The sequence below is a fragment of the Trichosurus vulpecula genome, chromosome 7 (genome assembly GCF_011100635.1).
Source record: "Trichosurus vulpecula isolate mTriVul1 chromosome 7, mTriVul1.pri, whole genome shotgun sequence".
NCBI lineage: Eukaryota > Metazoa > Chordata > Mammalia > Diprotodontia > Phalangeridae > Trichosurus > Trichosurus vulpecula.
Genome location: NC_050579.1, coordinates 255,269,495 through 255,281,863, shown reverse-complemented (window position 1 = coordinate 255,281,863; position 12,369 = coordinate 255,269,495). Strand labels below are relative to the sequence as shown.

General features: G+C 33.6%; 2 protein-coding genes across 2 annotated transcripts in view; one reads left to right on the top strand and one right to left on the bottom strand.

Annotated features, from left to right (window-relative positions):
- The window catches only part of TBCD (tubulin folding cofactor D), a 497,899-nt gene that overhangs the window by 341,838 nt on the left and 143,692 nt on the right, over positions 1-12,369 (bottom strand). The gene's annotated exons all lie outside the window — the stretch shown is intronic.
- Positions 8,227-10,807, top strand: ZNF750 (zinc finger protein 750). Its single transcript, XM_036767572.1, has 2 exons — positions 8,227-9,650; positions 10,090-10,807. The coding sequence occupies exons 1-2, from the start codon at positions 8,227-8,229 to the stop codon at positions 10,805-10,807; spliced, it is 2,142 nt and encodes a 713-aa protein (XP_036623467.1).

Genomic DNA, 12,369 nt, shown 5'->3' with positions numbered 1-12,369 from the left:
CTTTTTTTCCTGGAGTTTCTCTAACATTGTTGCTCTGCAAATCTAACTGATGAATCACTGACCTAACCCAAAATTAGGCTGTATATTAAAAATGAGCTTCCACCACAAAAAATGTCTTCTTCTTCCACACTTCCAGAACTATAATGTGAACTAAAAAGAGAACTTTGAGGTAACTCTTGGGATCTTAGTTAGGAAGATGAATTCAACAATACAGCTAGGTTAGCTGATAATCAAGGAATAAGTAATAAGGAGTCTATACGACAAAGGAGCCTGTCTGTGTTTCAGTTTTCTCAACAGTAACAAAATTAAGTTGCATAAAAAGTGAATGTGAGGATATAATAATCAATTTTCTACACAGAAAATACTTCCCTCTAGAAATTGAACAGAAGTTGATTATGAACATGCTTTGGCAAGTTCCTGTTGTAAATGAACTTAAAGTGATTTTGTCCTTTCTTGATTATAGAAAAGTCCCATCAAGACTATCATGAAAGCATACCCAAAAGGTAAAAGAGGGATAGGGAGAAGAATGAGGCAGCACTGGAAAGATTGCCTGTTTAGGAATAAGAGGACCTAGAACCAAATCCTGGCTGTGACCTCTTACACTCACCAGGCCTCAGTTTCCTGATTTTTAAAAGGAGAGGCTTGGACTACCTGACCTCAAAGGTCCCTTACAACTCTAAAACTATGATCTTATGAGCCTATAGTTAGTTGAGAAAAAAAATGAGACAATGATCCATAAATATTCATAGCAAATCACTGTTAATGTCTAATTTCATGCAGACATAATTAAACAATTTATTTATAGCTGATAGCGCAGCACTTCTCTGAGGAAAAGTTGAAGAGATTATAACTATTCACAAAAACACCATTTTATGTCCAATTTAAACCATTTAATGGAGCTTTCAAACTGTAGACATATCTTACTTCTGGGTAGTACTGATTCCTGTTCAAGAAACTGAAGCAGTTTGCTTAGTGTAGGGCACAAAAGTGACACGTTTTGTTTGATAGATCAGGTGCTGAGGTAATGCTGAACAGTAGATGCAAACACATGAATTGTAGCTTCAGGCAGGAATAATATCAGGTGCATCTCTACACCCTGAGGGCTCAACTCCTACACTTTAAATCCCTCCCACTGAAACAGTCTCCTTCAGTTTCACCTAGCAATCAGAGTGAGAACAGGTACTTCCTTCTGAGCACTGACAGCTAGAGCTGAACAGCTAAGGAAATTAATATCCACATTTTAGCACGACTACATTTCTGGTAAGTACTTAGTGTTATTTTTAAAATATAAGCTTTCTTTGAAAACTGGCTTTTGAGACTTCTAAAAATATCTAGCTAAAATGAACTTGTCAGCTATTCAACCCTGCTTTGCTCTACTCTTTAACCTCACAGTTTCTAACAGGTGCATTTCTTGGATTGAAACCATTATTATAAGTAACTAGACTGAGACTGTATTCTGTTGGTATGAAGGTCTGTTCATAAGTTAAATTTAATTTGTATGGGGAAAAAAGAATTATGTTCAGGTGTATTTCATACCACTTGCTTTTTCCTTACTTAAAGAAAATTTACAATGAATTTTAACACAAAGATAACTGAAGATTGAGAACATCTGGTTTCTAATTTTAACTTAAAGGTCCTTTGTTTCAGAAGGCTATTTATTAAGCACAACTACAACTGCTGCCATTTGTCTAAAGACCAAAATAAGATTTTTTTTCTTTACATGAACATCATCGCAACAATAAATTCATGAAAAGTTGCTATTTGGAAACTTAATTGAACTTCTTTTAAGCCCAAGTATTTATTTACAGTTATTAAAATATGATAAGGCATAATATTAACAAGGCCTTTCAATGAATTCAACTGATTAAATTTTAAGAATAAAAAAGGCAGATATGTGAAGTAGATTAGCTTCTATAGTCTACCATGAAAACATTAATAAAATATTAAATGTTAACAGCTAACTCTGATCATACAAAGACCATTATGAATTGATTAAAGAATTACTTGGAGGTGATTTCCTAGGTCCTCTTCCCCCAATTCATAGTCTATTAAATGTTTTTCCCTTTTACAGTATTTGTGTTAAAGTTTGTCCATTAGTTTGAAGAACTGAAAGTCTGAGAGAGAACAACAAGTTAATCACTGGAAAAATTCAGTTGGAATAAAACTCACGAATCTTGTTCTTGCAACACACCCACAACTGTAGGCGACAATGGCATGTCCTTGAGTTATGCAATAATGCCACATCACAATATTTTAATTACAGCATGCCCTTCAAAATGTTCTGCCCTGATGAGTACACCTCATCAAACAGCTGGACACCGCCAAAAAGAGTATTACAGAATTATTTTAGTACATAGGTCAATATGCATGACAAAAGTACATAAGCTGTCAAAGAAATATCCTCTAAAGTTAAAATTATAATTACTTCTATTATGCCTTAGCAAAATTCATTTTAACAATTCTTTCACTTGTTTTTTACCAAAGTTCAGAAACTTTTTAAACATACCATCAATTCATAGTCATCCCAAAATGGAAATGTATTGTAGCTTTTAATATTCAAGAATCCACCTACAAGAAGATACTGTATCAGCAATTAAATGTTTTTAGAGAAAGATAAACAAAACCCAGCAGCCAAATGAAAACCACCCACAAAAATGCAGAAACTGTTGTGGATTTGTATACAAAGGTGAGAAGGTGAAACTCTTGGAAAAAATATGAATAAGAGTCCTGCAACATACAGAAATTCACAATGTCAGGTTTGAGGATTTGTTTCAAATGCAGAAAAAAATTGTGCAGGTAGAAAAATGAAATTAAAAGGCGAAGATTATTTAGATTACTCACTGATATTTTTAAAATTCAATAATAAAACTATATATACCTTTTTATATTATGTCCCTATTCCTCTTACTGAATTACTAATGTTTCTGATGTATATCTCAAATACTTAAACAAAAAGTAAAATCATAAGTACTTTCTGTTAATAATTCAGAACTTAATTTACTTTTCTGTTGGCATTATGGTATTTCACTGCCTCTTAAATTTCTTAATCATGGAAGAATGTATAAGCATAATAAAAATTTCAGTTTACATTTATGAAATATATTTTAATAGGCAATGCAAACATAACACTCAACATTTTTACTCTATTAATTGTCTTCTAATGTTATACATATAAGCAACAAGTCAAAAATAATGAAGATAAATGAGCAAGTAGGTTAATCTACAAATTTTCTATTACAATTCAGTAGCACTGTGAAATCTTTTTTAAAAATAGTTTCTCATTTTCAGATAAAAAGTATTTTACTAATACTGTATATACTATTATTAAGTGTCAGATAAATGACTGAGTAAGTAGAAATATGGGGAGGGCAGGAAATAAAACCAAGGAGACTTAGAAAAATATTGGGCTATTTTTAAGTAAGAGGGAGAGAAAAAAGCAAAGCACTGGAAAAATTAGCTTTTTTTAGCTTGCCTTACTGGCATCTATAGAAAGAGCACTGTTTCAGGAATCAGACCATGGGAATTCAAAACTTATCTCTAACTCTAATAACCTTAGACCAGTCACTTAACCTCTGTGGGGCTCAGCTTCCTCATCCTCAGTTTTCCTCAATTTCATCATCTAAAATGGACTAAATGGGCTCCACAGGCCTTTTTGGTGCTTGATATATGAAAACTTCTAAGAAAGTTCAAGTTTACATATTCACTTTCACAATCAGTTCAGAATTGGGTACTGTGGTCTCAACTGATGTTTTGATCAAGGGTCAGATGGATAAAGGGACAAAAACTCTCACCTAGATGAGGTGGGGTTGGAGAAATGGGAGGGGACAGAATGCAAGAGCTTAAAAAATGATCTGCAATACTAACTTCTATCAGGCAGGTTAGGCATTATATTTCCCCTCTGAATAACCAACAGTTAAGGAAACTATGCTTCATTATTCCATCTTAGTAATTATATAACAAACCTCCAGACTTATATGGCCTAAACATAGAAATGTATATTATTTAGCAAAAGAAGATATGAAAAGATCTCCATACCTAAATTCAATGTTACTGTAAATAACCACATTAACAAAGTTTGCTTTAACAACCTTATCTTCCTTTGAGAATAAATACTAAATTTTCAAGAAAGTCCAAAATATAACAGACATAAATTGACCAGAATGAGTTTATTACAAGCCTTTTACCTCAGTTATAAATACACATCACTCAGAATCCATGCAGCAAGTTTAATTTCATTAAAGCCTGCAAATCTTAATCAAAGAAAACCATGTAAATCTACAATGTAGTATTCTAGCATTATCCATAAAGATAAAAGTACTACTACATTTTATGGGTAGGATATAAATTTTGTGCTGGAATATAACCATAACTGAGAGAATTAAGAGGTCACTAGTATGTTTTCAACAGCTGTTTTTAAACTATTTAAACTCACAACATAAACTATGCCTATAGTATAGCTAAATCAGAGGCAGTTTTGTTCATTGTTTTCATCTGCCAGCAGTTTCCCTAAAGTAATTTATACTACCTTCTAAATTCATCAACAGCTTTATTTTGAACAATTAAATCCTATAATACTCTCATGATGGCAATCACCACTGCATGTCTTTTGTCCACTTATAATTATTTGCAGATCTTCCATAAATTAGTAATAATTTAGCAAAGAACCTACAAATAAGGCTCTCAGACTAAAACATAAGACACTTTCAAATTTATGTACACAAATACTTCTTTATTAAGTAAAAATTCTCCAGTTTATTCTTTTGAGTACAACAGTAATATCTTATATGACCTAGTGTAAAACATTTGAGAAAATTCTATCAAATAAAAAGTGTGAATGTTAAAAGCTCAAAGGCTTGTCCCTTTGAAGAATATATCAGCAATATGAAATTGCTAATAGTGCCACTTTTAGAGGTAAGAAAACATTAGGTACTTGGAGGTTAAAAAAATTCATAAATTCTGTTGTTTACATTGTGTTAAGTGTTTTTAAAGTTCTCTTAAGAAAGTTCAAGTTGTTATACTTATTCACTTTCACAATTAGTATCGTTATGATTTTCGACCCACAATTGATAAATGTTTTGCAACAGTCATCATTTTGATCATGATGCTTCCAGTCACTGATGAAATCATCAGTTTTCAGATCTTTGCCATAACACATCCTATACAATCATGGGAACTTGACTTGAAGTGGTTCTCACGCCTTCAGAATCAGTGAACATAATGAGACATGCCAGCACAAGTTCCACTGACTTATCTACCTCGCCAAGCATCAGACTGGAGAATGTATCCACTTCTCTGGCTCTCTGAAACCAGGAAAATAGAACATGCTTTTTTTATATGTCAAGTTGTATCTGCACCACAGTACAAAATTAATTTGGATAGAAAATAACTTTTATATATCATTTTTTCAACAATAAGCAGGTGAAAACACAGAAATTATTGACAAGATTTATGCTTAACTCTGTGTTTCAGTTTATGTTCCCAAAACAGTGTCTTATAACTTTTAGTACAGGGTAAAGGAGAGAAAGGAAGGCAACAGAAGTATGCAAAAACATTTAGGGAATGGAAGTGGGGTCAGGGATAGAGAAAAAAGAGAGATAAGAATCTAGAGATTAAGGCAACAGACAAGGAAATTTGTGCTACTTTCAATACTAGCTACTTCCAGTACTAGTACTGATTTATTAAGAAATGTTAGGAAAGTGAAATAATCTCTTTATATCTGAGTCCACCACACTATAAATCACACACCCTTCACAAAAGTAGTCCCTAAGTATCAGAAACTTAATTAGCGATAACAAAAGTACATGAAATTATTTTTCATTTAAACAAACTGCTTTATTATCATCCCAGAAAGAAACTAGCACATTCAATTTCAAGATTCTTAAGTAAAAACAAAATTTTTTCTACCTCAGCCAGATCTTAACAAATACACAATTCCTATAAACACTGGATGAGATTAGACAGATTTTTTAAAAATAGATTATGTACAAAACATTTAAGAAATGTATTGTCTCTGAATAAATTTAAGGTATTTAAGTGAAAAATATTCATTCACACACACACACACACACACACACACACACACACACACACACACACACACACACACACACCCCTGGCCTGACTGTATATATAGGGTAAAGGGAGGTAGTACATGTGATCAGGAAGCAGCTTTAGAACTGGTCTCTTTCCAGGTGCAAACTCCTAGCAGTAGCAAGAGCTCAAACACAGAAGTAGATGATCACAGATTCTACAGAGGTAGCCACTACTACCACTAATTCTTGCCTAGGTTTACAACAGCCTAGGCCTCATTAAAAGCTAAAGGACTGTTTCTGTACTATGATAATCACTGTCACACAAAAATTCATTTTATAAAAAAAATATTTAATGCCTATTTTAGGTACATTTTAGCATGTAAGGCCTCAAAATGTCACTAGGGCCCAATTTAATGGCATACTAAGAAACGGACCAAAAGCTCTAATTTATAGCCTTGAGTCAGCCACTACTTCTCAGTTTCCTCATCAGTAAAGCAGGAATAACAGTAATTGGATACATACAGGAATATCTGTAAAGTACTTTGAGAGCCAAAGGAGAAAAAAAAATTTTCATTAGAGTTACATAATCGGTATTACAGATGATTTCTTAAAAACTTTTCACTATATTGGTCTGAATGCAATCCGATAAAATGTGTTATAGTAAAGATTATTTTTTGGTTATGGGTTGGATTAAATGGCAGCTGAGGAGTTTTTCAATTCTAACTTTCTGCAATTTTGTGAAGTCAAGTCTTTTGTTGTTTTTTAAAGCCATACACATATTTTAGCAATAGTAATCAAACTCAGATATTTAAATTATAAAAGAAGTAACTGAATGCTCTAATTATACTTACTTTCTATTTTAATATCAAGTAACAAGCATTTATTAAGTGCCTACTATGTGTCAGGCATTGTGCTAAGCACTGAGTATACAAAGAAAAAGCAAAAACATTCTTTTTAAAAAACTGAATGTGAAGCATATACATATGTGTGTAAGGTTCAAAGACAGACAATTTTCCTAGAAATAAGTGGCCTATTTACTATTAAAATCTAAAGAGAATTCTGCTTCCTGGAATAACCTTTTCTCCCCCAGTCCCAGATTTCTGAGACCCCACATATCAAGGCCCCATACAAACTCTTCTGAAGAATAATCTTTTCAGAGTCAGTGGTATTACAAAACAACCAGGTGAATAAGGCAATGACTGCACCAATATTCAAAAAGGTACAGTAGACTAGGTGAAGTCTGACAGTCTTAGTTCTTCATTCTTTGTGCTATCAACCTAAACCTAGCCACAATTAAGAATACTGACAAATTATTACTATGTTGTGGTTTTAGTTTATAAATTATTGGGTTCTGGTTTGTTTTCCTTTTTGGGGGGGAGGGGGGGATTCCTGGGTCTATGATTTCCATGTATAGAACTCCCTGGTATGAAAACTCCCTCTATTAATAAAGACCAATACCTGTTCTCTGCTTTCTTTGAAACACTCAGCAATTTATAGTCTTTAAAGAGTTGCCTAGGACACTCAGATACTAAGTAATTTGCCCAGGATCCGACAGCTAGTATGTATCAGAGGTAAAACTTGAACTAAGATCTCCCTGACTCTAAGAATGGTGTCCTCTCCGCAAATTCACATCACCTCTCAGCCTACAGAATAAAAGCCACAACTTATAAATGCATTGAACATGCCATGTTCTTTTTGGCAACTGGGGTGGGCAGGGAGGGAGAGTAGGGACACAGAATTTGGACAAGAGAGAACTAAAACCATGGAAGAACTCAGCTTGAAGGTGACATTTACCTTCAGAAGATAAATCAATAATTTCAGCTTCTTGGGTTGACCTTACACTAGCATTCATTAAGGAGCATAAGAAATTGTAAAAATGCATGGCCTCCATATCTTCAAGAGTATTACCTTTATTTTAACTATTCAGTCTTAGGTAGAAAAATACTAATTTCTCATTGAATCAGTTATCATTGTTATTTAAGAATTCATTTTTCTGTTACAGTTCCTCTATACCCAATTGAAAACGTGGCCTTTCCTCCAGATCCTAACACTTTGGAGCCAGCTTCAAATGAATACAAGCTTTAAAAAGTAAATCCAAGCTTCTAAAGTAAGTCAAAACCAAAGTCTGCCTCTAAAGAAGTAAACTGTGATTAGGCTACATAAAAGACAGAGCCTGAAAACTAAAGAAGGAAAAATGAGTCTTCTCAAAGAACGAAAACCAAAGAAACCTCATTATATCCCAAGGCCTCCAGGAAAACCATTTAAATATAAGTGTTTTCAGTGCCCCTTTACTTGCAATGAAAAATCACATCTTTTTAATCATATGAAGTATGGCCTCTGTAAAAACTCCATTACATTAGTATCAGAGCAAGATCGAGTTCCCAAATGTCCCAAGTCCAATTCCTTAGAGCCTAAACAAACACATCATGTAGATTCTTTAGTTAAGCCAACTACTTCCAAGTCAATCACCAATGGACAAACAAATCTTGATTCTAAGCTTCAACACAGTTTTGCCAAGGAAGAAGCCAAGGAAAATTTAGAATTACGAAACTGTATGACAAGTAAATCACCAGGACAAAATCCTCCAGTTCAGAAGAAAACAACACCTCTTGGTTCAGCTACAGAAAGCACAATTACTATCCAGCCTATTTTAGACAGTGGTGCCAGACCTTCAGCTTTTGTACCAGTAGAACACAGACTTAAAGGATCAGAAAGTGATGAAGTATCTGAAATGCTGGCAATACCTGACCCAATCACCAAAAGTTCTTTTCACACCAAATCTGCATTCCACGCGCCTAATCATCCATGGAAAGCTGGCTCTTTTCTCCCAGAGTTTTCACATAAAATTCCATCTACAAAAGGTTTTGGATCCCTTTCTCCTTACATACAACCAACTATTCCAGAATATCCACCTCATTTTTACACAGAGCATGGACTAGCTACCATCTATTCACCTTATTTACTTGCAGGTAATTCAGTAGAGTGTGAAAACTCTTTGTTGTCTGTCTATGGCACTCAAGACCAAAGACATTTTCTTTCCCACACAGGACCAATCCCTAAACACTTAACTCCATCACCATCAACATATGAGCCCTATAAATTTTTCCAGCAGTATCAGTCCAGTCTTCCCATACCATATGGGTTCTATAGACCAGAGTCTGCATTCTCTTCCTATGGCCTTAAACTTCCACATGTTGCTAGTATTACAAGAGAGCAAAGTTCTCACCTACTTGAAGAAACTAACTTGATCTATCCAACTTCAAATCCATCCAGGTTAAACTCCTGGAACTCCCACAAAAAAACCACAGATTATGAAAAAGAAAGCTCAGTTCTCCAAAGCCAAGATCTTTCCAAAGATGAATCAAATGACAGAGATGGGGCCAAAATGAGCCCCCGTGCAGGAAGTGCAGCTACGGGGTCTCCAGGAAGGCCAAGTCCCACCAACTTCACTCAGACAAGCCAAGCATGTGAAGGACTGTTTGACCTCTCAAGTAAATCATCTCTTGGCCCATTTGGAAAACTAAATCAACTTGAAGAAAATGCTACAGCCTTCAAACTTGTGAGAAAAAGCTCAGAATACCCTGATCCACAGTTAAATAGAGTGGACTCCACAATAAGGTAGGTTGGTCTCTGTAAATCTCACTTCCAAAACTCAAGAAGCTCAATCCCAAACAGGACTCCCTCTCCACCCCAACCCAGCTTTGTTCTGTCTAATTATCCAATTTATAATTCATTAAAAACTTGTAACACTAGAAAGACTGGAATTTAAGAATACCTTGAAGGACCAAGCTGAGTCAATAATTATAATACTTTTAAAAAATTCATAATTCAAAGAAAATAGAAATAGGATAAAAACTTTTATCTCAAAATAATTTTTTAAAAATTTCTTCAATTGGCATGCCTGGTCATTCTAGTTCTAAAGAATAATTTCTCACTGCAATTAAACTAAAATAAATAATGACTAATCCCATATGTAAAACATAGCCTGAAAACACTCAACTCTATGAGTCTTATTTTTCTAAAAAGAAATAAAATTTAATTTATCTGTTTCTTTCAGCATTAATGTTACTGATGAAGATGTGCAACATCAGACAGAAGATACCTCTCACACAAATGAGGACTCTTCTAAAACAGAGAAAGACCCAGGAATAGCTCCACTCAATCTTTCTAAGAAATCTGAAAACAAAAAGGAAACTTTACATGAACTCATATACAAAAACATGACTCATATGGAATCTCAAGAAATTATGAACCTACAAGACATGCCTTTAAACCTCTCAGTGAAGGATTCCTGCAATACTCTGAACCTGAAACCTTCATTCCACAGTCTATCACAAGATGCCAAAGCTGCTGCTACTCAGAAAATTGAAAGTTCTAAAGCCAAACACTATATAAAGAATCACCAGCTAAGCAACCATCAAGATGACATTTCATTCACACCCAATAATGGTGAAGCACAAGATTTAAGAATGATTGACAACAGTGATGAACAGAAACAAACAGCAGCTGTTGCTCTCTGCCAATTAGCTACATACAGTCCTGGAAAAATAAGGGTAGAAACTGAAGAGCAAAATGCTCAGGATTCCCCTTTTCAACAAGATGAACCCACCTTCAGTTCCAAAGAAATTCAGGATATTGAATGTAATCCTAAATCAAAAGGACAAAAGAGGACGAATCAAAAAGAAACAGGTAAATCTCACCAAGGAACTAAAAAGGCAAAACCAAATGACACTGCTAGAGTGTTTACTCTAAGAAAGAGAACACGGGTGTCTTAACATTTAACTTTCATATATGCTTTCAGACCACAAAACAGCAAAGCTTATACAATGGACTACATGACTCATATTAGCAATTTTTAAGAAAATTTTCTATTGGATCGACTTTTACTATATTTTTTTCCTTTTTTGTTCTATGGAAAGCAGCAACCTGTAAATAGTAAACATTTAAACCAAAGGTGCTTATAAATTTGTAATAAATATTTTGAATGATCCAGGTTTCTAATGTATATGCCTAACATTCTGATAAGCAAACTTCTGCATTCATAATAAGGTCAATGGAAATGCAAAGGACTAAAGAATAATGCTTTTGGTATAAACCACATAGCAAGAACACTTTTACATTTGCTCTTATTACAAAAATGTTTCGTGCATTGGCAAGAACTTTATATTTGTTATTATAAAGGTTTCCTTAAATTCTTGAATTTATTTACTGTTTGCTGTTTTGCAAATAAAATGTAAATTTATTGAAGACCAAGAAGCTATATGTGTGTATGTCATATATATATATATATATATATATATAAAATAATCAGATGTACGTGTGCATACATATTTTCAGAAATTAAAAGCTTTTGTTATGAATGTGAAAACTATCATTGTTACTGCTGAAAATAATCCATGGACATCAAAAGGATATTTATATAAATAATTTATTTTAATTAGTGAAAAAAAATGCCATTGGTGAAGGTATCATTTCAGTTAACGTGGAACATGAATTTATGACATTTACTTGGTTAGGATGGGTCAGTGAATTTTGCAACCTTTTCATTCTTGTTTTCTACATTAAGAATTGTGTATATGATTTCTAATATTTTTCAAATAAATCCCTGTATTAAGCTTAAGAATGCATAAAATAGTGAATGCAATATAAATTTCTGTGTTACCTTTTGTAATATTTTGCTACAACACAATGCTACTCCGGTTAAAAAAGGAAAGATTTACATCACAATTTGAACAAGTTAAAGACTACAAAATAAAATTTGTGCTTTCTGGGAAGTTAAGAAAAATGAAATTGTGCTTAGAAAAACTAATTTGGAGAAAATCTAGAAAGTTTCTTGATCTTGGCTTTCAGACAATGACCAAGTAACTTAATTAAAAACCTGTGCAGCTGTTATTCAAAATAATGCTTTTTAGTATTGGTATTTCTGGGCTCTGTTTTTCTAATATCAAATAGGTTTCAGGAAAAAGCATAATTTGTGATCATACATATACCCTTTTCTCACAAAGACGTTTACTACACTCAGAAGGATGCCCATTCCATATGCATCAAGCCAGTATTATGTTCTCAGCTACAGACAACAATTAATAGTCTCCCAGAAAAAATTATCACATGACCTCAAATGCCAAAAGCACCCAAGAAAAGGAAACATAGAAAGTATAAAACCATTAGTGATTAATATTGCTCTCAGTCTCACATGGAACTCAGATCAAATTCTACTCCTTAAGTGTATAAAACACTTGCACAAAAGTATAACAGAGAAAAAATATTTCTTTATGACTACATCTAGTATAGCAAGGAAACTTGGAGAACTTCACCCAAGTTAGTAAGTTAAAAAATG